Source organism: Octopus bimaculoides, chromosome 14, assembly GCF_046866305.1.
Source record: "Octopus bimaculoides isolate indiv1 chromosome 14, ASM4686630v1, whole genome shotgun sequence".
Classification (NCBI taxonomy): Eukaryota; Metazoa; Mollusca; class Cephalopoda; order Octopoda; family Octopodidae; genus Octopus; species Octopus bimaculoides.
The window spans coordinates 27,009,414-27,036,558 of record NC_142941.1 but is presented as its reverse complement, the minus strand read 5'-3'; the positions used below and the strand labels follow the sequence as shown (position 1 = coordinate 27,036,558).

At 37.8% G+C, this 27,145-nt stretch overlaps 1 protein-coding gene across 8 annotated transcripts in view; it reads right to left on the bottom strand.

Moving 5' to 3' along the window:
• The window catches only part of LOC128249378 (uncharacterized), a 58,773-nt gene extending 32,121 nt beyond the window's left edge, over window positions 1-26,652 (bottom strand). The window contains exons 1-2 of one of the 8 annotated variants that reach the window (XR_016244261.1): window positions 25,345-25,712; window positions 13,341-13,456 (exon numbers count right to left, since the gene is read on the bottom strand). Coding sequence is in view for 3 of the 8 variants with exons in the window: in XM_089362575.1 (XP_089218701.1) it covers window positions 3,503-3,793 (291 nt within the window). In the remaining 5 variants the exon portion in view is untranslated. Of the gene's footprint in view, window positions 1-3,502; window positions 6,674-6,947; window positions 13,457-17,499 lie in introns of those variants that run through there. The other 7 variants (XR_016244262.1, XR_008265485.2, XR_008265484.2 and 4 more) reach the window with 7 other exon arrangements.
• Window positions 26,653-27,145: the final 493 nt, after the last annotated feature.

Sequence of the window (27,145 nt, the reverse complement as noted above, 5' to 3'; positions counted from 1 at the left end):
AGTAAGGTGAGGGTTGGAAATGAGTACAGCAATGAATTCCGGGTAGAGGTAGGGGTCCACCAAGGTTCCGTCCTCAGCCCCCTATTATTTACCATAGTCCTCCAGGCAATCACAGAGGAGTTCAAGACAGGTTGCCCCTGGGAGCTCCTCTATGCTGATGACCTTGCCCTAATTGCGGAGTCACTATCAGAACTAGAGGAGAAGTTTCAGGTGTGGAAGCAAGGTCTAGAATTGAAGGGCCTTAGAGTCAACCTAGCTAAAACCAAAATCCTAATAAGTAGGAAGGTAGATAAAACACAAACCCCTTCAGGTAGATGGCCCTGCTCAGTATGTAGAAAAGGAGTAGGTAGTAACTCTATAAGATGTACCCGGTGCAAGCTATGGACACATAAGAGGTGCAGCAACATCAAAGGCAGGTTAACTAGCAAGTTAGTTTTTGTTTGTGGCAGATGTTCAGGTGCAATAAAGACTGCAAACAAACAGGAAACAACTTCTATCTCATTCCAGGGTGAAAAACTAGAGGTAGTCGATAGCTTCCGCTATCTGGGCGACCAAGTTAGTAGTGGGGGTGGGTGCGCTGAAAGTGTAGCTGCTAGAATAAGAATAGCCTGGGCAAAGTTTAGAGAGCTCTTACCCCTGCTGGCGACAAAGGGACTCTCACTCAGAGTAAAAGGCAGACTGTATGACGCATGCGTACGAACAACCATGCTACATGGCAGTGAAACATGGGCTGTAACTGCTGAGGACATACGTAAGCTCGCAAGGAATGAAGCCAGTATGCTCCGTTGGATGTGTAATGTCAATGTGAATACCCGTCAGAGTGTAAGTATCTTGAGAGAAAAGCTGAACATTAGAAGCATCAGTTGTGGCGTGCAAGAGAGACGATTGCGCTGGTATGGACATGTGGTGAGAATGGAGGAGGATAGCTGCGTGAAAAAGTGCCACACCCTAACAGTTGAGGGAACCCGTGGAAGAGGTAGGCCCAGGAAGACCTGGGCTGAGGTGGTGAGGCAAGACCTTCGTACATTGGGCCTCACCGAGGCGATGACTACGGACCGAGACCTTTGGAAATGGGCTGTGCGTGAGAAGACCCGGCAAGCCAAGTAAGATCGTTGCCAGTGCCCCTGGACTGGTTCTTGTGCGGGTGGCACATGAGATGCACCATTTTGAGCGTGGCCGTTGCCAGTACCGCCTGACTGGCTCCTGTAGGATTTTCGAGCGAGATCGTTGCCAGTGCCCCTGGACTGGCTTGTGCGGGTGGCACATAAAAGACACCATTTCGAGCGTGGCCGTTTTCGTGCGGGTGACACGTAAAAGCACCCACTACACTCTCTGAGTGGTTGGCGTTAGGAAGGGCATCCAGCTGTAGAAACTCTGCCAAATCAGACTGGAGCCTGGTGTTGCCATCCGGTTTCACCAGTCCTCAGTCAAATCGTCCAACCCATGCTAGCATGGAAAGCGGACGTTAAACGATGATGATGATGATGATGATGATATATATATATATATACTATATATATATATATATATATATATATATATATACTATATATATATATATATATATATATATATATACTATATATATATATATATATATATATATACTATATAAATACATATATATATATATATATATATACTATATAAATACATATACATATATATAAATATATATACATATACTCTTTTTATCTTTTACTTGTTTCAGTCATTTAACATATAGGTTTCGTTTATTTACAAGTTGATTTCTTAATTTCACCAGAGTACAAAATACCTTTAATGGTGGTACTAAAAAAAAAAATTAATTCAGTTCAATTAAAAAGCAGAGGTAAACAGTGCATTGTAAACCATACTATAATTTGTGAAAAAATTTATGTGCAGAGTGTATGCATTGCCCCATCGATGCCTTTTTTTCTTCCATTATTATTATTATTATTATTATTATTATTATTTTACTTCTCAGAGCATTCGGTCTTGTTTGTTCTGTTAGATTCTGTGAGAGCGGAGAACAGCCTGCTGTCAAAGGTTTCACAGGGTCTCTTTCCACACATTATAAGCTTTGATACTTGGTTGTTAATTATCATGGGAGATGTTCAACATCCAAGTATCAATCTCGAAATCCTAGCTGTCCCCGACAGAGCAGTTTTTTGGGGCTTGTTCTGCTCTCATGTCAATTCCAATTACTTTCACATATTTCTCAAACTTGGCTGTTAGAGCTCCGAGTGCCCCTACAACTACAGACTCCTTCCATATTTCAGCAAATAATGGATACAATGCTGAGTGACTGAGATTTTGCTATCGCCTATTTAGACGATATTCTAATAAATAATGAATCTCATGAACAACCATGCAGAACACATTAAAAGGGTATTCGAGAAGGTTAGAGAATACAGTTTCAAGTTAATGGAAGTAAAATGCGAATTTTTTATGAAAAAAAATTAAATACTTGGGCCAGATAATAGATAAAAATGGATGGAAACAGGATCCATCCAGTGCAACTGTGATAAAAAAAATATGCCCACACTGAATAATGTGACTATGCTTCAAGCATTCTTGGGTTTAGTAAATTATTATCAAATTTACATTCCCAATATACATAATGTAAGGGCCCCACTCTGTTAAAGAAAAATACAAAATGGTGTCAGACAGATGTGAGTGAGTACAGTGTAGGAGCTGTGTTTCTGCACAAATTGTTATTATCAGCTGAAAGGGACTACAATCATATTCGGTGTGAAAAAATTCCATAGATTTATTCATGGAAGAAGTTTGTCTACAAATGGATCATCACCCACTACTGTTACTATACAGTTCTACAAAAGGAATATCAACACACACAGCAAATAGATTACAACTGTAGCAAGTCAGGAAAGCTCTAATCTTGTCATCGTGGCATAGTTCAGTTGTGCTGTGGAAGACTCCAGCCAATCAAGGCTAGAGGCATATGTATAAAAAATGGCAGTGATCTGTCTTAACAGGGAAGTGGCAGTTTCAAACTAGTTGATGACTAGACAGCCTAGAAGCAACATCTCTTTCTTTGACATGCAATGATTTTTGTGTTCACCACCAGCTTCACGCAACTCATGTGAATGATATCAGTTACAGTTCTGCTTCAAAATGAGCAGTACATTCTTGTTCTTATTAGCTTACAACAGCTTCCACATAACCTGTCTGTGTTAAAAGTAAGTTATGAGATTTTTCCTGTCATGCATACACATGTAGATGATTCGCATACACATGCAGATTAATCATTGTTGTTACTTGCCAGCATTCATTTTATTTAGATAAAGTTTAATTGAACTGTAAATGAACTCCTTCTAAACATTCTTTATTCACGCTTATTAAAAGCATACTGCAATGGATTCTCTCATGAACACTCTTCATACATTAAATCACAGAACACTCACTCTAAATTACAGACCATTCACACTAAATTGGTGATCCACTAAACAATGATGGGGCACTACATTATTGAATTATGACAACAAAATGGAATATTTACCATCAAGAACCTAGGGCATGTGGATGGTTTGTCCAGACTGATACCGAAACACTGTGAGCCATTCGAAGATACGATAATTGCAGCATTAAGATCAGAAGGAGAAATAAAAAATGTAATGAGTAATGTAGTACGTGAATTACCAGTAACCCTAGAAGACATAAAGTGAAATGTGGTAAAGGACAAATTAATAACAGAAGTGAAAAGAATATTGTGGTCAGGTAAAGTAAATAGGAACAGGATTGGTGCAAAACAAAACCAAGAAATGAACCTATACTCAATTTGTGATGGCATACTGATTTATAAACAGTGAGTACTGATACTTGGCACACTATGAAAGAAAATGTTGAGAAAATTTCATGTTGGACATCCTAGTTATTTCAAGGATGAAAGCTTTAATGCACAGCTACGAGTACTGACCAAAAATGGAAAGAGAAGTCAAAAATTTAGTGAAAGGCTGTAGAGGATGTGCTCTAGCAGCAAAATTACTGATGATAAAAGTGAACCTTGGCCAAAAGTAGATGTTCCGTGGTTGAGACTACGCATCAATTTCACTGGTCCTTTAAACAGTTCATACTGTTTAGTGGTAGTTGATAGTTTCTCTGAATGACCAGAAATTTGTAAGTGTAAAAAACCAACCTCCTCAACTGTGACAATTTTTTTTACGAGCTGTTTGCGAGATTTGGCATCCCAGACACTATAGTGTCTGACAATGGAATGTAATTTGTGTCTTTTGAATTTAAAAAGTTCTGTAAAATGTTTGCTATAGAACATGTAACTATGGTACCATACCATCCCAGATATAACGAACAAGGAGAACGCTTTGTTGATATATTCAAGAGAGCCCTAAGAAAGTCAATTAAGGTAGTCATGGATGAGGTAGCTCTACAATTCTTAAGAGTAAACTATGTGACACCAGATTGAAATACACCTGCGGAGCTGATGTTTGTGATGAAAATAAAATCACTCTTCGACAAATTGCTACTGGGCAAGAAAAGAAAAATTGCAAAGGAAAATACAGCAAGCTTTTAGAAAATTGGTGAAAATGTATTTGTGAGGGCATATAAGAATGGAAAATAGAGTTGGGAAAATGACATGATTACTAAACACATAAGAAAAATGCTATACTTGGTAAAAAGTAGAAAAGGCATATACAAGAGACATGTGAACCAACTGAAAAAAAGATTCATTGAGAGCGAACCCAAGAGAATGGAAGAGCCATTGCCACCACAGGTGACTGAACCAAGACGCACAAGCATAGGAAAAAGAAAATGTATGGAATTCCTGCAAGTGGATGCCAAACGGAAAAAATATTAAATGTGTAACTAAGAAAAAAAGAACTCAAAAACAGGTGGGGTGATATAAAAAGTATTGCTATTAAAAGAAATAAAATGACGCTCTCTAAGAAAAAAAGAAAAACTTAAAAAGGGAGATGCTGTGGGGATAATAGTAATAATGGTATACCCCTCCCACATGACAAGTGTTATGTGCTAGTCTTTATAAATAAGACGATATTGGTCAGAGAGTATGAAGTAGATGGTCATAGATAGTTGTGGTCTTACCTGTCTAACTAACTATACTGCTATACCAGAGTGAGCGTTATAACAATCCAACATTAAGAATTACAACACTATTACCACCACCATTGCTGCTACTACTATCTCCATCACCACAACTAACAGTAACCCCTACTGTCATCATTAACTACCAGCCCCATCACCTTGACCACCATCACTCATCATTACCCCCCACCACAACTAACACAATCATTACTACTACTACTACTACTACTACCACCATCACCATCACTACCCAACTATAAGCACAACCACCACCAGTATGCCTTTACAGCCTCAACCATCTTTCACAGTTATTGACTAAATTAAGAAAAAAATTAAAATGAAATTAATTTTCTATTTTTCCAGAAAATGACATGCTACAAAGTTCTACAGTGCAGAATACAAACTGCCCATCTCCCTATTCATGTATTTATGATGAACTGTGGCAGGATGGGTAACTACTGTCGAATCTCAATGGTGAATCAAGGTGAAGAGATGTTTTGACATGTAAATAACCACTTAACCCTTGAAAGGGAGTTTATAAGGACTACTGTTTAGCTTTTCTTGATAGTGTTTGTTAGATCCCATCCCAGGTCAGCCTTGATTGAACAGTTCTACAATCAAAGTATGCAACTCAGGACCCTTAAATTTTTTTTTTTTTTTTTTTGGTTTTTATAAATAGGGTGCAGGTGTGGCTGTATGGTTAAGTTGGTTTCAGGTTCAGTTCCACTGCAGGGCAGAATGGACAAGCAACATCCACTTTTAAGTAGTGAATATTTTACCTTTTGGGCATTAATAATGCATCTGTCTGTCTGTCTTTGTATGTGTGTGTGTGTGCATGTGTATATATATATATATATATATATATATATATGATAGCCATCCACTCGTGACCAATGAAAACCATTACTGACCTTTAGGAACATTGTGCACTCAAGACTAACCTATACATTACACTTCTGGCTCCGTTGGTGTCTAATGAGCCCGGCTCTTGACAAACATACACAACTACAAACACTGCAGATCAAGCTTTCCCCATTCATTACACTAGCAGTGCATTTTTTAGCAGCACGCTTAAATTCTTCATGAAGAATATATGCTTTTTCAAAGGCATCAACTCCCTCCTTTACTTGTTTCCTCCATCCGTGGTAATGACTAGTGGTAGACAAGCTTATTTATGGGGCAGCACACTCAGCTGTTCTTGCTCCTTGGATGATGAAATATCTTTCAGGCTGCAGAGAGCAACTGATTCCTTCAGGTCTCTTGAGTCTCGTGTCTGGTCCCAACATGGCATCACAAAGCAAACAAAAATTGCTGTGTACCATGCATGTGTACTGACATTGCTCCTTTACTCATGTGAGACATGGACTCTTTACAAACATCATGTAAAGGACCTTGAACACTTCCCTCAGGGATGTCTGAGATGCATTCTGAATGTAAACTCCAGATACACAGGTCCTGAGGAAAGCCTGAGTATTGAGGCAATGATGTACAAACACCAGTTACATTGGACTGGATACCTTGTTAGAATGAATGATAGCAGGATCCTTAAACAGATGCTATATGGGGAACTTGTAAGTGGAAAGCAATATATATATATATATATATATATATATATATATATATATATATATATATATATATATATATATATATATATTCAGCTGTAGAAACCATGCCTGCCAAATCAAACTGGAATCTGGTGCCACTCCCCAGCTTATTAGTTTTCAGTCAGACCATCCAACCCATGTCAACATGGAAAACAGATGCTAAATGATAATGATGAATGATATATATATATATATATATATATATATATATATATATATATACAGGGTGCAGTGAATGAATTGTCTTCTAAATTACATAAAATGAAAATAACACTGACATCTCATTTTAACAGATATATGTATTTACCAAAATTACATTAAAATAACTTGAAATATTAAAGAGTAAATTTATTCAATGAAATTGTCATTGGCTTCAACCACACCTTCCAGGTGGCTTCGGAATCTCTTCCAACTCTTCTGGATAGTACTCTTTGTTTCACTTGATGAATGCTGCCATAATCCTTGCCTTCAGTTCATGTTTGGTGTTACAAGGAGTTTTGTTGGTCTCTCCACTCAACTGAGCCCCACACATGATAATCAAGGGAGTTGCAGTCTGGGGAGTTAGGTGGCCAGATGTTAGGGGTGATGTGGTCACAGAAATTGTCTGACAGCCATGACTAGGCTCTCCTGCTTGTGTGGCATAGTGCAGAGTCCTGTTGCCAGACACAGGGTCTTGACCCAAGGCAGCACTACCTCCTCCAGGTACTTGATGTTGGCTTCCATATTAAGTCTGAGGTTGTGTGGGAAGATGAATGGAAGTGATTGCTCCAAACACCATGATGTTGATTGGATGTTTGATTTGTATCAATCTTGGTACATGCTTTTGAGACTCGGATTGTCATCCAGCCCTCTGAAATGTTCGTATTGGGGCTTCAAGTACAAATGCCAAACAGTACAGCATGCCGTTTCCAAATTTCTGGCAGAGTGAATTGCATCATGGTGCTGTTTTTTTCACAGATGGTGCTCAACTGACCCTACTATACTGTGTAGTCAACAAAATCAAAAACAATGCGCATGTGCAAAATTAAAAATATAAAATAGCAACAATTTACCCATCACGCCCTGTGCGTATATATACATATATATATATATATATATATATATATATCATCATCATCATCATCGTTTAACGTCCGCTTTCCATGCTAGCATGGGTTGGACGATTTGACTGAGGACTGGTGCAACCGGATGGCTACACCAGACTCCAATCTAATTTGGCAGAGTTTCTACAGCTGGATGCCCTTCCTAACGCCAACCACTCAGAGAGTGTAGTGGGTGATTTTACGTGTCACCCGCACGAAAACGGCCACGCTCGAAATGGTGTCTTTTATGTGCCACCCGCACAAGAGCCAGTCCAGGGGCACTGGCAACGATCTCGCTCGAAAACCCTACAAGGCCAGTCAGGCGGTACTGGCAATGGTCACGCTCAGGATGGTACATCTTATGTGCCACCCGCACAAGAGCCAGTCCAGGGGCACTGGCAACGATCTCACTGGGCTTGCCGGGTCTTCTCACGCACAGCACATTTCCAAAGGTCTCGGTCAGTAGTCATCGCCTCGGTGAGGCCCAATGTTCGAAGGTCTTGCCTCACCACCTCAGCCCAGGTCTTCCTGGGCCTACCTCTTCCACGGGTTCCCTCAACTGTGAGGAAGTGGCACTTTTTCACGCAGCTATCCTCATTCATTCTCACCACATGTCCAAACCAGCGCAATCGTCTCTCTTGCACACCACAACTGATGCTTCTTATGTTCAGCTTTTCTCTCAAGATACTTACACTCTGACGGGTATGCACATTTACATTATACATCCAGCGGAGCATACTGGCTTCATTCCTTGCGAGCTTACGCATGTCCTCAGCAGTCACAGCCCATGTTTCACTGCCATGAAGCATGGCTGTTCGTACGCATGCGTCATACAGTCTGCCTTTTACCCTGAGTGAGAACTTTGTAGTTAATCTGCCTTTGATATTGCTGCACCTCTTATGTGTCCATAGCTTGCACCTGGTACATCTTATAGAGTTACTACCTACTCCTTTACTGCATACTGAGCAGGGCCATCTACCTGAAGGGGTTTGTGTTTTATCTACCTTCCTACTTATTAGGATTTTGGTTTTTGCTAGGTTGACTCTAAGGCCCTTCGATTCTAGTCCTTGCTTCCACACCTTAAACTTCTCCTCTAGTTCTGATAGTGACTGCGCAATTAGTGCAAGGTCATCAGCATAGAGGAGCTCCCAGGGGCAACCTGTCTTGAATTCCTCTGTGATCGCCTGGAGGACTATGATAAATAGGAGGGGGCTGAGGACGGAACCTTGGTGGACCCCTACCTCTACCCGGAATTCATTACTGTACTCATTTCCAACCTTCACCTTACTGACAGCATCTCTGTACATGGCTCGCACAGCTCTCACTAACCATTCTTCTATCCCAAGTTTCCTCATTGACCACCAGATAACGGATCGGGGACCCTGTCAAAGGCTTTCTCCATGTCAACGAAGGCCAGGTACAGAGGTTTATCCTTGGCTAGATATTTCTCCTGCAGCTGTCTCACTAGAAATATGGCATCAGTGGTGCTTTTACCTGGCACGAACCCAAACTGCATCTCATCTAAATTGATTTGCTCCCTAATTAGTTGGGCTATGACCCTCTCCGTAACTTTCATAACCTGATCTAACAGCTTGATGCCTCTGTAATTATTAGTGTCTAAAGCGTCACCTTTACCTTTGTAGCAGTTTACTATGGTGCTGCTACACCAGTCATTAAGGTAAAATAATCCCTGCTTAAAAGTGAATGTTGCATCAGAACACATAAATACTGCGATATTTACGAAGAGAAAACTCTCATATGGTTATTTGGTGCATAAAATACCAGTGGCAGGCAATCACTGCTACTTCTGCTGCTCGGACAATCAGATTATATGATTTTAGCCTGATTTGACCTTATCAATGATAGACACCAAACAGCTGAAAATAGCAGCAACTGCTGTGCTAGCAATATCCATAGAAATACAGAGCCAAAACAAGCGTTAACTGGTAATGATGTGTATGCATGTGTGTGTGGGGGGGTTGTATTTGGGTGGGGGGTGGCACCGTTTGAAAGTTACAACAGTGTGGGGAAGCATATTGGGATCAGCTATTGGAGATTCAATTCCAAAAATCAAAGAACATGAACCAAAGTCAAGTACATTGGATGGTGTTTGCACAATGGATAGAAATTGAAGTCAGAATTTACCAAAGGGAAACAATTGACAAGAGAGAGCAGATAATTATCAAAGAGAAAATAAGAAAGCAGAGAGACATTCTTATGGGATTAGTAGATATTATCAAATTTCTGGTAAAACAAAATTGGATCTTAAGAGACATCATGAGGGACTGAAGAACAAAACTGAAACTGGATGTAATGATTCCGAAACCAGAAGGAATTTGTGGGTGGCAGTGGAATTCCTTTCAAAATATAACCTCTGTCTTGAAAGAACATCTCCTTTGAATTAAGATGAGTGACACAAGAATGTCCTTTCGTTTTTTTTTATTTTCTCTTTGATAATCATCCACTCTTTCTTGTCAGTTGTTTCCCTTTGGTAAAATTCTGACTTCAATTTCTATCTGTTGTGCAAACACCATGCAATGTACTTGACTTGGTCCATGCTCTTTGATTTTTGGGGATTCAATCTCCAGTAGCTGATCAACTCATTTTCAGAAGTGAAACGGGATTTACTTCATTGTGCAAATTACAAACAACAAAAGCAATGCAATAAATTATTAGAAGGGAAACGAATCCTCCACGTCCTAAGTTTTCTTCATTCCATAAGATCACAAGACATCTTTTTCATTTCTTCTTTACATTTTTAAATCAAAGTGCTATCATTTCTTGTCACCTTCACCTTGGGAAAATCCCTATTCAGATGCTGAACAATGGAGCTACTTTGGTGGACTAAGATCATAAATGAATCATCATTTATAATTTCTAGCCATAAACCTGCATCTTTCAAGTTCATCTGCTGTGGTTTTGTCTAAACCATTTTCCTTATTATTATGAACAGACCCATCTTTATGTTTGTCATCTGAAATAGATGAAGAAACGATTGGAATTGTCTTTCTTTTTACCTGAATTATTGTGAAGGGTTTGATGATATTAAAGGTTCTGATGGGCCTTATTATCATGATTAACATCTTTCACATTCACAAATATAGTGCATCATCTTTTTATTGTGGAGTTCCATGTTTATTTTGATTTTCATTTCCGACAACTTACTTCAACAATGACTCTTCATTTTGCTTTAGTAATTCATCTTTTTCTCTCTTGCTCCTCTTTATCTAGTTCATATTTGCTTCATCTTTGGATGGAAGTAAACATTTAAAAAATACTAAAATCATCATAAAAATAATACACTAAAAGAATATACTGCTGGAAAAAGGGGTCTTGTTGTCATATATTTTACACTCTATTGTACCTTGATGCTAATCTTGGTCAAAATTAAAAGACTTGGTTGCCCTGTGTTGTCCGCACACCTTGTGCCATAGTAATGAATAGAGGGCCAGTTTTGCTTATCCTGTCCCACTTATCCCCACTTACTTTCTCTGACTTCTCTCTTTCAGGCAAACCTTAACATTATATTAAATCAGATGAATACACATACATAGTGAATGCACATAAACTTATTCTACACATGAATGAGTTCTCTATATCTCAGCTGACGTGTTCAGGTGTTTGATATTAGTAAACAAAAATGTTATATTTTTTATCAATATTTGTAAATAAATAAAAAAATTATAGCAAGCTGGTGGAATCATTAGCATGCGGGGCAAAATGCTTAGCTGCATTTTCTTCATCTTCACATTCTGAGTTCAAATAACGCTGTGGTCTGTTTTGCTTTTCATGCTTTCAAGGTCAATAGAATAAGAACCTACATCTCCCCTTTAAGTTTTTCATAGGAAGTGTCATTTTCATCATCATCATCATCATCGTTTAACGTCCGCTTTCCATGCTAGCATGGGTTGGACGATTTGACTGAGGACTGGTGAAACCGGATGGCAACACCAGGCTCCAGTCTGATTTGGCAGAGTTTCTACAGCTGGATGCCCTTCCTAACGCCAACCACTCAGAGAGTGTAGTGGGTGCTTTTACGTGTCACCCGCACGAAAACGGCCACGCTCGAAATGGTGTCTTTTATGTGCCACCCGCACTGGCAACGATCTCGCTCGAAAATCCTACAGGAGCCAGTCAGGCGGTACTGGCAACGGCCACGCTCAAAATGGTGCATCTCATGTGCCACCCACACAAGAACTAGTCCAGGGGCACTGGCAACGATCTTACTTGGCTTGCCGGGTCTTCTCACGCACAGCAATAATCTTTTTTTATTCACCCCACCTTCCTCTTTTGAGTTTTTATTTTTTTGTGTTTAGCATCTATTTTCAGGAACTCTGTTTTCTTTTCCTCTCACTTGTTACTTTTGCGTTCAATCAGCTGCAGTGGTATTTAGAACGTATCATACAACCATTCCTCCAACTTTTTTGGTTCGCTTTCCACGAATCTCTTTTTCAGTTGGTTCCTGTGTCTCTTTTGTATGCCTTTTCTACTTTTCACCAAATATATAGTTTTACCTATGCATTTGGCAATTACACCATCTTCGCAACTCTGCCTTCCATTCTAGGATGCCTTCATACGAGGGGTGTATGAAAAATCTTGAGCCTCAGAAAAACAAAAGATGGTACAAGACTTCCGATGATTTATTTTCCAACACAGTCCTCCTCGATGGCTGAACACTTTTTCCAGCGGTGCTGAAGTACCATTATCCCGGCGTAGAAAAACTCTTTTGTTTGGGACTCCAAGAAACTTCCTACAGCGTCTATGACGTCATTGTCACTGGCAAAATGGTGACCAGCCAGGGCTTTTTTCATTTTTGGAAATAGATGAAAGTCAGAGGGGGCTAAGTCTTGCGAATAAGACGGATGGGGAACAAGTTCGTATCCACAATCACGAATTGTTGCCATGGCAACCACATTGTTGTGATGAGAAAGGACTACTCTGGAGAGCATTCCCAGCCTTTTTTCTTTGATTGCTTCTCGGAGGTGTTTCAGTAGCTGAGAATAATACAGCCCAGTCACGATGTGACCCTTTTCAAGGTAATTGATCAGCAAGACACCTTGAGAATCCGAAAAAATGGATGCCATGACCTTGCCAGCTGAAGGAATGACCCTGGCCTTCTTTGGGGTAGGAGAAAATGTGTGCTTACACTGCTTTGATTGTTCTTTGGTTTCAGGTTGGTAGTAATGAACCCAACTTTCATCTATAGTAATGAAATGAGAAAGAAAATTCTCTTCATCGGCTTCAAACAGTTCCAGATTGCTCGTGGACAAAGTGCACCTGGTGCGTTTCTGTTCAGGAGTCAAAAGGCGAGGGACCCACCTTGCAGAAACCTTTGAGAACCCAAGTTCTTCTGTCACAATGTTGTCTGCCCTTCAGTTGAGATGCCCAGTCTCTCGGCTATCTGACGACATGATATTCAACAATCTTGCATTATCATACCAAGAGTAAGGTCAAGGTTGTCCTTGGTGGTTGCAGTTGGAGGTCTCCCTGGTCTGGGATCATCTTCCACACTCTCCCTGCCACAGTTGAATTCATTTACCCAGCGTTTGACTGTTGCACATGAAGGAGCATTGTCTGTTAAGGTTCTCACCATATCTTCATGGATTTCTGATGGAGTCAGCCTTTCAAATGAAGGTACTTTCTAACAGCAAGATACTCAGTTTTCTCCATTTTCCTTGTAAACTCGAAGTTTGTTTATTCAAAAATCTGCAACAAAAAAAATTAAAATATCAGATTCATGAAAATGAGCAGGAATATTCCAAAAAGACTGTACTTACCCGAAAAAATTGTTTCAGCTATATAGCAGCCCCGTTTCTAGGTTAGGCTCCAAACTTTTCATACACCCCTCGTATACACCTTTTCACCAACTTTAAAGAATCTTGTTATGTCTTCTCTAGCACTTTGTCTTTTCTTGCCAGGTAACAATTTAGCAAAGACTGATTTTGATTTTCTTGCAAACATCAGCTCTGCTGGTGAGCTACCTGCAGGTGTATTTGGGTTTGGTGTCACAGGGTACACTCTTAAAATTGTTGTAGAACTACCTCACCTGTGACTTCCTTATTCAATTTTCTAAGGGCCCTTTTGAAGGTATTGACAAAGCATTCTGCCTGTCCATTAGAACTTGGATGGTATGGCACCATAGTTATGCATTCTACCATCAATGTTTCACAAAATATTTTAAATTCAACAGACACAAATTGCATTTCATTGTCAGACACTATCTTGTCTAGGATACCAAATTTTGCAAACAGTTCATGTGAAAAATTTATCACATTTGAGAAGGTTGGTTGTTTTACTAATGAATTTCAGGAAAATTTCGAAAAACTATCAACTACTACTAAGTAGTAAGAATCATTTAAAAGACCAATGTTTACTTTTTATTTTGGGCAATTTTTTTATTTTGTTTTGGCTTACATACAGGTGTTCCACTCTGTTTTACTGCAATTTTTTGTTTTAGTCATTTGGCCTCATTTGAACCTTTAACTGAATTGACTATATTTCCACACAGAACATGTATGGACACATTCCATACCACAACAGTTCCATCCACTCTGTGCTGAATGGATTATGTGAATTTTTTAACACATAAATCTTTGCTTTTTTTGTTTGATCTCAAAATGTTACACTACATGCAAATTTACCAAGAAAATATAATCTTTTTCCTGTAACACCATGTGCTAGCTTTTTAGATTAAATTCGTTTTGGCTTACCGACTTATTTCCACATTTTTTGTTTATAATGGTGATACCACTACCAGTATCCAACTGCATTTTAACACTTGTATTTCTGATTTTCACCTTCACGAATTTCTTCATCATTGTATTTCCAATTTCTTCTAATGATATACTCTTTTACTTGTTTCAGTCATTTGACTGTGGCCATGTTGGAGCACTGCTTTAGTCGAGCAAATCGACCCCAGGACTTATTCTTTGTAAGTCTAGTACTTATTCTATTGGTCTCTTTTACCGAACTGCTAAGTTACGGGGACGTTAACACACCAGCATCGGTTGTCAAGCGATGTTGGTGGGACAAACATATACACTCACACATCATCATCATCATCATCATCATCGTTTAACGTCCGCTTTCCATGCTAGCATGGGTTGGACGATTTGACTGAGGACTGGTGAAACCGGATGGCAACACCAGGCTCCAGTCTGATTTGGCAGAGTTTCTACAGCTGGATGCCCTTCCTAACGCCAACCACATACATATATATATATTCTGTTGTGTCTGGGGAGAGTCATTTTCTTATTGTGCCTCTTCATGACCTGGTGGGACAGAAAACTTAAACATATGTTAGCAGAACAGTCCACAACTCTTCTACTTTATAGCAGATATGTAGATGTCATTAATATCATAGTTAGGACCAACTCTAGTGACGGTCGTGTAGAAACAGAAAGGAACGTAATGGAGAGCATCCAGCAAATAGCTAACTCCATCCACCAAAGTATCAAGGTAACTATAGATTACCTGACTAAACACCTCAACAATAGGCTCCCGGTACTTGATACTGAACTTTGGTTAGAGACTGAACAATAGAGTGCAGCTCCTCCACTCATATTATATGAAACCCATAGCTTCAAAATATGTTGTTCACAAGAACTCAGCTTTGTCACACAGGTATGAAAATTAACATACTGATAGCAGACTTAGAAATGCGAGAAATTTAAGCAGGACGATTTAATGCCAATTATGTTCAAAGGGCTGATTTTTACACAGGGACTTACTGCTGAAAAGGATGCAGAAGTTAGAACTAGAATTCTCATAAAGCTGGAACAACAACAGGATGTAACCCCACAGCAAGTGTCAGAGGAATGTGAAAGGATACTCAAATTAAGATAAAACACAGAGGAAATTGAACGTAAAGCAAGTTTGAAATAGTCAAAATAGAGATAAAGAATTTTCTAAAAAAAACATGACAAAAATCAGGATAATGAACAATATCTCCCCACTATGCGAGCCCTATGAAATGAAAAAACATATACAGAACTTCATGCACCGCATGCAGTTCTCTGGATATGATCAGAAGGATAGGGTTCGAGTATACAGGGGAGCTAGAAAGAAGTTAGATAAGATTATACGTAATGATACCAGTGGTACCTGCCCTAGATATAGGAACAAAGAATGGAATAGGATACAAAGAATTTGTGACAAAGCCAACAAGGCGAACACGTGGTATAAAACCGACAGATATCAAGGAGGCCACAGCCCATGGAGAACTAGCGCATAGGTTTAGAAAAGCTCTGAAGGAGTTCAAATTCAACATTAAGATTGTTGAAAAGCCAGGGAACTCCATCAGATCACAACTATGTAGGACATACCCCTTTGAGAATACCATATGTACCAATGATAACTGCATGGTATGTAGGATTAGCCATGGCATTAACTGCAGAAGTAGGAATGTAGTTTACAGCATAAAATGCATGGAAGGTGCTTGTAAAGACCTGAATATGACATACATAGGTGAAACATCTAGGAGCATTGCAGAACGACTAAACGAACATATGAGACAATATGACAACAAAAAACAGTCCTCCATACTCTACCAACATGCCAAAGACCAGCATGGAGGCAACTTGGGTCAACTTGACATCCGCATCTTATCCAAGCACCCAAAAGACCCAACTCTAAGACAAATACGGGAGTACGTCCTTCTAAATGAAACTTCCCCAATACTAAATAAGAAATATACATAGATATCATACCCCCATACCCACATTTTACACAGGTAAAGTAGAACAGTTAATGGGCTTTTATGCAGATAGATGTATGTACGTCTGTGTGTGTGTGTGTGTGCATGCACATGTATGTATATGTAAACCAACAGGTCTACATACAGACGGGTAGGTACATAGGGTATATGAACAGACAACCACATACGCAAATAGAGACTGAAACACATGACCACATATACACACACACACGTCCACACATATGAAGATGTGCACCCATACATACAAACATGGTACATAGCAGCAAAACACACACACACACATACGCACACACACTCAGACATGCACACACAAGGAGACAGAGGTACATACATACATATACACACATGCACACACATACATAAAAAACACACAAACACAGGAATATGCAGAAGACATACATACATACAAGCAAACACACACACATACATACATATATACATACACACACATACATACATATATATATATGCACACACACACACACACACATAGACATACACACACATGCACACATACATGCATGCATACATACACACACACTGAGACACACACATGCGCAAAAACAGAACGCAACGTAAATAACGGACAGAGTCAAGACTATTGAAAAGGTTGCAAGATGCAACGAAAATTTTAGGAAAATAAAAATAAGAAATAAGTGGAAATTTTAACAGTGAGTGTGTTAAATTTTAAGGCACAATAAGAAAATGACTCTCCCCAGATACAACAGAATATGCTTCAACACACGAAATCACATAAAAAATCTTGCAAACCAAATCCAAAAACGAAATATATATATAGATATATATTTGAAAAGATTTGTAAAAGCACTACACGAGTAAGTAGATATTGAAAATGAATAAAAATGAAAATGCCACTTTTTTAAAACATTTTTTGGGGGTTTTATTTAATTTACATGTTTCGGTTTTTTTTGAAAAACCTTATCAAAAATGAATATAAAATATGTGAGAAGAGAAAATGGCTATTAATAAAATAAAATTGAAATTAAAATTAATAATGACATTCATAGCTTACTGTTATTTCTTGTATACGCACGTGGCTCCTTTCCTTGAACATGGTAATTCCAACTTGTTCTTTTAGTAGATTACTACTATCTGTTTTAGTAAATTAAATAGTGGTCAGGGAGGGATTCTGGGAGTGGTTGTAGCTGTCGAATAACTAGCAGCAGTCAGTAGTAGTAGTGGTGGTAGTCGTTGTGGTGAAGTTGTCCCCCCTATGGTTTTAATAGAAATCGGGTTCTTCGATCCCCTATGTTTATTTCTTATGAATAACTTGCAAATCTACGTATAAAAATATTAAAATATATATGAAAGTCTCAGTGTTACTAGTTTAGAGAAGTTAGACTTGGTCGGTATTTTCTTATGAAAAATATTTCTTTGCTAATGCGTTCATTTTGGCTTTGAATTTGTATAGAGGAAACGTTGTGAATTTGGGGAATTTGTTGTAAGCACATTCGTCGATGTGCTGGCTGAGAGGTATTTTCCTGTTTTCTGGGATCCTAATTTGGGATTTGTGTAACGCCATCCTTTGATGCAGGCTGTGTTTAGTGTGTCCAATATATTGCCGTTTGCATCCAGAGCATGTAATTAGGTAGATCAAGTTCTCCGATACACATGTAAAATTAGTTTTTACTATGAAATTATGGCCTTGTTCTAATCGATGTTCTGATCCTTCTATTACGTTGACACAAATCCCACAGTTGAGTCTCCTGCATTTTTTTACTGTAGGTTTAGTGGTTACTGTTGAGTGTAATTTGGCCTGGGTTAAAATCTTTTTCATTGATTTTGGTTGCCTCTTACTTTTGATGATTGTATGTGTTTTGAGGATTTGGTTCATTCTTGAGTAGAGCTGTGCTGTGGAGTATGTTGTTGAAGGCCTCATTGTTGTGTGGGTTGTGTGTGGAGATGTAAGGCAGGGTTTTTAATTTTTCTTCCTTCTTGGGTCTTGGTTGTCTAAGTTCTTGTGTATTTAATTGAAGTACTCTTTGGATCGTATTTTCGATTAAGGGCTGTGGATAGTTTCTATTTATGAGTGTGGATTTCAATTCCTGGAGTCGTGTATAACGGGTGTCTGCATCTGATACTATAGTGCATATTCTTTTGGCTAAGCAAAATGGGATATTAGTCCTGGTGTGTCTCGGGTGGCAAGAATCAAATGGTAGGTACTGTTTCGAGTCAGTGGGTTTATAATAGATGTCTGTCTCTATCTTGTTTCCGACTTTCTTTATGAGGATATCTAAAAACGGTAGTTGTTGATTGTTGTATTCCATCGTAAATTGGAGGTTTTCGTTTATTCCATTTAGAAGTGTTTGGAATTCGTTGAGCTTTTCTATACTTTCATTCCAGAGGATGAAACAGTCATCGAGATATCTTTTCCAGCTGTTTTGTATGTATGTGGAAAAGGAGCTTCCATATTTCTCGAGTGTTCTCTGGTATAGTTTAATCTCGAGATAGCCCATTACCAGGTTCGCAAAAGTAGGCGCAGTCCATGTTCCCATTGCAGTTCCCGATTTTTGTCGGAAGTATTCATTGTTATATATAAAATAATTATTTTTTAGGATAAATCTAAGTTCTTCTATTATAAGTTCTTTTTTAATGTGATGGGCTTCTTTTTCAGTTTCCGTCTACCAAATCCACTCACAAGGCTTTGGTCGGCCCGAGACTATAGTAGAAGACACTTGCCCAAGGTGTCACGCAGTGGGACTGAACCCGGAGCCATGTGGTTGGTAAGCAAGTTACTTACCACACAGCCACTCCTATGCCTGTGGTTTTGTTATCTTCATTCTACAGTGCATTTTCAGATGTTCTATATTTCCACAATGAAAGCACTCTGCTCTTTTAAATGGACAATTTTTCCTCAGGTGTATACAACCACATGCAAAACATGGGTTTATTTCCTGATTTTTGTCATGTTTTTTTAGAAAATTCTTTATCTCTATTTTGACTATTTCAAACTTGCTTGACGTTCAATTTCTTCTGTGTCATGTCTTAATTTGACTATCCTTTCATATTCCTCTGACACTTGCTGTAGGGTTACATCCTGGTGTTGTTCCAGCTTTGTGAGAATTCTAGTTCTAACTTCTGCGTCCTTTTCAGCAGTAAGTCCCTGTGTAAAAATCAGCCCTTTGAACATAATTGGCATTAAATCGTCCTGCTTAAACTTCTTGCATTTTCTGTTTACTCTGCCAGCATATGTGATGTAGTCCTCATCATTGTTATGCTTCCCACATGAATTGAATAATGAGCTTTTTTCACCGAAAAATTTTACACAATATATCTATTGTGTCATTAAAGTTTATGTCCAGAGGTTTTCTTGGGAGTATATAAGTACTGTATCATTCATGTTCAGTTGCCGCCAGTTTTCTCAAGATTAAGCGCATTTTCATCCTGTCATCCTAATCATTACATTCTTTCTCGCAGATTTTCCCATATCTTCTGTAGTATGCTTCAAAGGTAACTCCTTCGTCAGGTTCGTATTTGAACTCTGTTATGGAGTTCACGACATAGCTTGTCAAGAACACTTTCTCTGACTATCCTGATGACTTCAGTAATTGCAGCATTTGTTGCTGTAATATTATTTGGCCATTGTCAGAACCGCCTGACTGGCCCTCATGCCTGTGGCATGTAAAAGCACCCACTACACTCTCGGAGTGGTTGGCGTTAGGAAGGGCATCCAGCTGTAGAAACTTTACCAGATCAGATTGAACCTGGTGCAGCCTATGGCTCACCAGTCCTCAGTCAAACCATCAAACCCATGTCAGCTTGGAAAGCGGACGTTAAACGATGATGATGAGGATAAGGATAATGATGTTGTTGTTGCTTCTGTTGTTGCTCTTGGTGTTCTTTCAGTTGGTGGTGGTGTTGTTGCTTCAGCTGTTGTTCTTAACTGCTGCTGCTGTTGTTGTTCTTTCAGTTGCTGTTGTTGCAAGTCAAGCAAACATGCCAGCAAATTTTCATAATTTTCCAATTTTTTTCGTAAATTTCACACAACAAAGACTTTTATGAGTTTGAAAACTTCTCGTGAGTTGTTAATTCCTTCTGAGTCAACTGAAGTATTTGTATTTCATGTTCCTACTGCCACAGCAGCTAGAATTCCTGCTCTTCCCAGAATAACTGAAGTTTCTGAGTCACCAGAATTGCCAGGAAAAGTTCCTGAATTATGAGACGTTGATGATTGCTGATTCTCCAAATGCATGATACTATTGTCTTTCCCATTACATTTGAAGCTGGTACTTTAGAGGCAATGTGAGAAGGTCATAGATCAAGTTGGTGACGTCAAATGCCCTCCAGGTTTAACAATTACGTGTATGGAAAGCGGTAATCAATTGTTGGTGTTGTACTGACAAGAACATGGAAGCAGAGTAAACAACTCCCATAGTTGCCTGATTATGTAGTCTTTTGGTGGAGAAATGGTATAAAAGGTATTAGGTATTGAAATGGAAACCATCTTAAGGCAGGACAAAGGAAAAACAAGAGTAATGTTGAAACATTAAAACACACTGGTGGCTTATTTCTGCAGAAAACTGCACTGATGTAGATGGAAAACTGTGGCAGCTAGCTTCAAAAGGGAACGAGGCTGTATGCCATCCCTTGACAAGCTCCTCATCCAGCAAGCCCTGATATTTGGTTTCCTTTACCTGATGAGAAATGTTAGATCCCTGAACACTGAGTTCAGCCAGGTTGTTTTTACACTCTAGGATAGCAGAAATATGTCTCATCAGAACAATGCTACTGCCACCTCATAGCAATGAAGTAGACTGTACTGGAATTTCCATGTCTCTATTTCAGTTATTTATTCACTAATCTTTCTTTTTTATCCTTTTTCCATTTTCTTAGTATTCACCTTCGCAAATATGACAAAAGATCGCCGTAAACACTAAAGTAATTCCGAAATAATTGTCTTTTAATACCATTTCAAAGAGGTCAGAAACGCAGCATACCTACAGAAGAGTACTCGTCAACTGACTTTGTTTGGAAGTTTCGGAAAATTCACACGAGTCAGTTTTGTTTCCTCATATCTTTCAGAAAATGGGTATTTTTTAATGAAATTTTCTACAAATAACTTTCAAAGTGTGTAGATCATTATTATATTGGAATTTAATATGAAAAAGAAAACTGGTGGACTCGTGCACATACATACTGAAGTTTCATTTTGTAGATATATGTGATGTGTATCATTATGTATGTGCATGAGCCAAACTTTTTCTCTTTTTTTTTTTCATATTGAATTCCAATTTAGTTGTAATCTACACACTCTGAAAGTTATTTGTAAAAAATTTCATTACAAACTACCCATTTTTCTGAAAGCTATGAGAAAACAAAGCCAACTCATGTGAATTTTCCGATATTCTTCACCACAACCCTCGGAAAAAATGTTTCAACATAAATATCAATATAATCGAAATCTGCACTATCTGAAGCATATTTGTAGAAATTTCATCTAAAAATATCTATTTCTCTTTTTTCCTGGAAGTTAGACTGCAACAAAGTCGGGAGGGGGGAGGGCACATTGTGTAGGTATGCCAGAAATGTTACTTCATATGTGCTGCAAAGCAAACAAACTTTAGATATGTGAGTTATCTCCCATCAGTGGGTTTGCGGTTCTTCACACCCTCACATCTTGCTCGATTAGCCCTAAAATGGAGCATAACAACAAAATTAAGCACAGAAACTTTATGCTTTTCTATTTCTGTTTCCCCCCCCCCCTCCTACAGAAACCCACGTTTTTGGCTATGGAGATTCCGAATCTGTAAAAAAAATTGAAGTTTCAAAATTTTAATCCCATCCCCAATTTCTTCATTTTTCACTTTTTTCAGAAATTCTTGTTGGAAAAATACGGGGTACTGTCATGGTATTAGCTGTCAGAAGTGAAAGTAGAAAAATCTGACAAGGAACGTTACTGCTGGTTTGAGTTGATTCTTTGGCTACTGACAGCTAATACCATGACTGGCCGGAGAGAGCTATCTGTCTATCTGTCTGTCTGTCTGTCTGTCTGTCTGTCTCTCTCTCTCTATCTATCTATCACTCGAAAGTTATTGGAACAAATTTGACACCTATATCCATGCGTTTGAAAACACACAGAGTATAAGGGTACTACTAAAGCAGAGTGGTCCCGAACGCGCAGTCGCGCGTCCGCGCTAGCTAGTCATGAGTGGTCGATCCTATTATCTTTAAACTTCAAACTTCATTTGTTTTCTATTTTGATAAATTCTCTGTTGAAAATTATGGCACTGTCATGGTATTAGCTGTCAGAATTGAAAGTAGAACTGACAAGGAACGTTACTGCTGGTTTGAGTTGATTCTTTGGCTACTGACTAGCCGGAGCTATCTATCTGTCTGTCTATCTCACTATCTCTCTCTATATATTTATCTATCTATCTATCTATCTATGACTCGTTCACCTCTGTTTGTGTCCGTAGAATTTATCAAATTAGAAAACGCAAATTTAATATAAAAATATATTTTCTTAAATTGCAAATTATTTAAAATATCAAAATATAATTTTCAACAGAGAGAATTTATCAAAATAGAAAACAAATGAAGTTTGAAGTTTAAAAATAATAGGATCGACCACTCATGACTAGCTAGCGCGGACGCGCGACTGCGCGTTCGGGACCACTCTGCTTTAGTAGTACCCTTATACTCTGTTTTCAAACGCATGGATATAGGTGTCAAATTTGTTCCAATAACTTTCGAGTGATAGATAGATAGAGAGAGAGACAGACAGACAGACAGATAGCTCGCTCCGGCCAGTCAGTAGCCAAAGAATCAACTCAAACCAGCAGTAACGTTCCTTGTCAGATTTTTCTACTTTCACTTCTGACAGCTAATACCATGACAGTGCCAAAATTATATTTTTATATTCTAAATAATTTGCAATTTCAGAAAATATATTTTTATATCAAATTTGCGTATTCTAATTTGATAAATTCTACGGACACAAATAGAGGTGAACGAGTGATAGATAGATAGATATAGAGAGAGATATAGTGAGATAGACAGACAGACAGATAGCTCCGGCTAGTCAGTAGCCAAAGAATCAACTCAAACCAGCAGTAACGTTCCTTGTCAGTTCTACTTTCAATTCTGACAGCTAATACCATGACAGTGCCAAATACGGAGATTAGGGATCTGAAAAAATTTAATTTTTAATTTTTATTTAAAAAAAAAAGTAACCCCTCTCTCGCCCTTCGGGAAAGTACGGCACATGCAGGATGTTTTTAAACCCTTCCGGTCATTGCGCATGCGTAGGGATTTTCCAACACGCGCATTAAATAGGCCTTCAAGCAGTCTCTCCACATGCTAGAAAGAACAGCCAAATTTCCGACAAACTCTACATACTTCGTAGGCATCTCTACACAAATGTCCCCACTCGACTTCGTTTCCTCAGGAAAATGGATATTTTTTAATAAACTTCTCTACATATATTTTTCATACGGTGTAGATTCCGATTATATCGGAATATTTTTGGAAAAAAATTTTCCGGACAGTGTGGAGAGGAGTTTCTAAAAATTCCCATATCAGTTTTGTTTCTTCACAAAATTTTATACATATATGCTTCAGATAGTGTAGGTTCTGATAATATAGGAATTTGTTGGGGGCAAAAAATGTGAGAAAATAATGAAAGAAATATGTGACCAATCTACCTCACCTTTCAGCAAAGATGTCTTTCAGAGAAATTTCCAGGGGTTAAATGAGGTTTACTGTGACAGAAAGTGTAATTAAAAGAGTTCAGTTTTTTGTTTTTGTTTTTTTTTCTATTTTTTTTTTACAACTGAAAGTGATTTTTCTACCCAACGAAATTTGAAATTACCAAAAATATGTTATCTCACAACCATTAAAAAATGGGTTATCTCCCCGCGATTTACGAGAAATATCGGTACTTTTGGTTATCTCCCTCAACTAAAAAATTGTTTAACCCTCAATAAAAAAAAAATTTAATTAATAAACATGAAAACTGAAAAAATTAAACATCTTATTGAATCTGATAACATTTTTACAACAAATCACACCATGCCTATTGAGGACCCCAAACGTCAACAATGTGGCGACAAGAGATTGGATTAAAAGAGATCTTTTTGATTCAGTACTTCAACACATTGTTGACGTTTGGCCTCCTAAATAGGCATGGTGTGATTTGTTATAAAAATGTTAAGGTGTTTAATTTTTTCAGTTTTCATGTCTATTAATTTTTCTTTTTTTTTTTATTGAGGGTTAAACAATTTTTTTAGTTGAGGGAAATGAGCAAAAGCACCGTTAGCTCTCGTAAAACGGGGGAGATAACCCAATTTTTTAATGAGGGTGAGATAACCAATAAGTACCTTTCCACGTATTTCGACAAAAAAAAAAAAAAAAAATTCTGAAAAAAGTGAGAAATGAAGAAATTGAAATTTTGAAATGCCAATTTCTTTACAGATTCGGAACTTCCGTAACCAGAAACGCCCTTGCCACTCGCATGGGTTTTATTTTAGACTACAAATTATTAAAAATCGACAAACTTGGACACGATGGGATTCGTTATTAAAGCAAGATATTAAATGGAATTAAAGAGTTAACATTTATTAATGAAAGAAGATTAATTTTGAAACACTCTTCCAAAAGTAACCATCCATTCTCTTTTACGTGTATTTTCAAATATCTTACACACCAAGTCCTTTCCGAAATCTCCCAAATTAACACGCAATGTTGAACTGAGGGAATTTTGATACTATTTCAGGTAGAGATTAGTTCCAGTTTACAATTATCAACTGTAAAAGGCAAAAACAATCAAATAACTTATTAATTATTAAGGTAATCTTTCACTTTCGGGTGTTTGAACAAGTAAATAAAAATTCAAGGGAAGATAAATATGTCAACTTACTGTTACACTATAGCCACCAAAAAGTGAACGGAAGTCTTTTTTTGTTTTTTGGCACAGAATTCCTTCATATGAATTCGTGTAAATACGACACGAATAAATTGTCTGACGTTCCAAATTGACGTCGTAATTTTCTTTCACCCGTATCCACATATTCTCCATATTTTGCGTATGAACGTCCTTATTTGTGGAATCTACAAAGTTCTGATGCACAATCACTTCGTGAGTGTACATGCCGTCATTTAGTTGTTATTTCCCCTTTAATTTTTATTTACTTGTTTAAACACATGAAACTTGGATGATTACCTAAATATAATAAGGACTATAAATTTGTAATATAAATATTATAATATAAATGCGAAATTGTAAAGTCTTACGTTGATCATCTTTACGTTTTCGTAACAAATCAGAAGTAATTATAAAGAGTAGCAGTTGTTGACCATTATTTTAAAGATCCCGAAACGAATAAACATCTATTGGTTAAGTAAAAGATAATATTTGCCTATGATAGTAGTAAGCTAAGTTTAAAAATATAAATGAACTCATCTGATAGGAATTTAAATAGTCCCATCATTCTTGTTTACTGTAGACATAGTTTATTCGTTTAAATATTTTGTTTTACCGTTTACATCTTCACATTTAGACTTACAAAGATAGGCAAATACATATATTATATGCACGCATACACCCATTGACATTCATGTCTATGAGTTGAATAGTGAAGTACACACACGCGTACACATTCATACATGCGAAAAAATGTATGTATTTACGTATGTATGTGTATATGAAAGATAATGGGTGTGTGTGTGCACGAGCATGTTCAGCTTTATGTGTGTGCGTATATATATATCATTACATTAAGGGCTGTTACTATAAGTAAAGCCACACGCTGGAAAGTGGCACTAAACTCAAGCTACATTATCAAATATACACACGCGCTGAACAAAGAAAAAGTTCGGATCTTTGTGATTTGACGGGCAACATTTTTTTATGTAGTGTTTTTGGTACCGAAACACTTTCAAACTTCGAATACTTGTATATTTTGTGTTATAGAACAGATAAAAAATTTTGTATTCTAAGTTATTCCATGTAAAAAATTGTCGTATTTCGGTAATTTCAACCAATCACTGACGTCTATTGAGGTGAAAACAATTACGCCGGGGAATGTAAACAACGGTGTTACGGAATTTTTTCCCTTGAATAAAGTTAGTGCCGTTGTTTGTCAACAAAAACTATCCGTTGTCAACAACAACTATCAGTGGTATATATTTCGTTTGTTACTGTTATTTATGACATCGTTCGTGCGTTTATACTGGTTTTAGCTTTAGGGTTTTAGGGTTAGGGTTCGGGTTTTAGAGTTAGGGTTAGTTTTAGGATTACGGTTAGGGTTATGATTATTTTTGCCATAACCTTAACTCTAACCCTATAACTCATAACCATAACCATAACCATAACCCTAACCCCAACCCTAACCCTAAAACCCTAACCCTAAAACCCCAACCCTAACCCTAAAACCCTAAATCCTTACTAGGGAATAATGATATAATTAAACAGGGAATAACACACTTGACACCGAACAGCACTAACTGTATTCAGCTGAATAGACGTCAGTGATTGGTTGAAATTACAGAAATACGACAACTTTAACATGAAATAACTTGCCATGTATAATTTTTTGTTAAGAAGGTTAAGAGAAGAAGTTGTTTTATATGACACATTCTACCAGTGTCCCAAGTTTGAAAGTGTTTCGTTAAGAAAACAAGTGTTGGCCGTCAAATCACAAAGATCCAAAAGTTCTTTT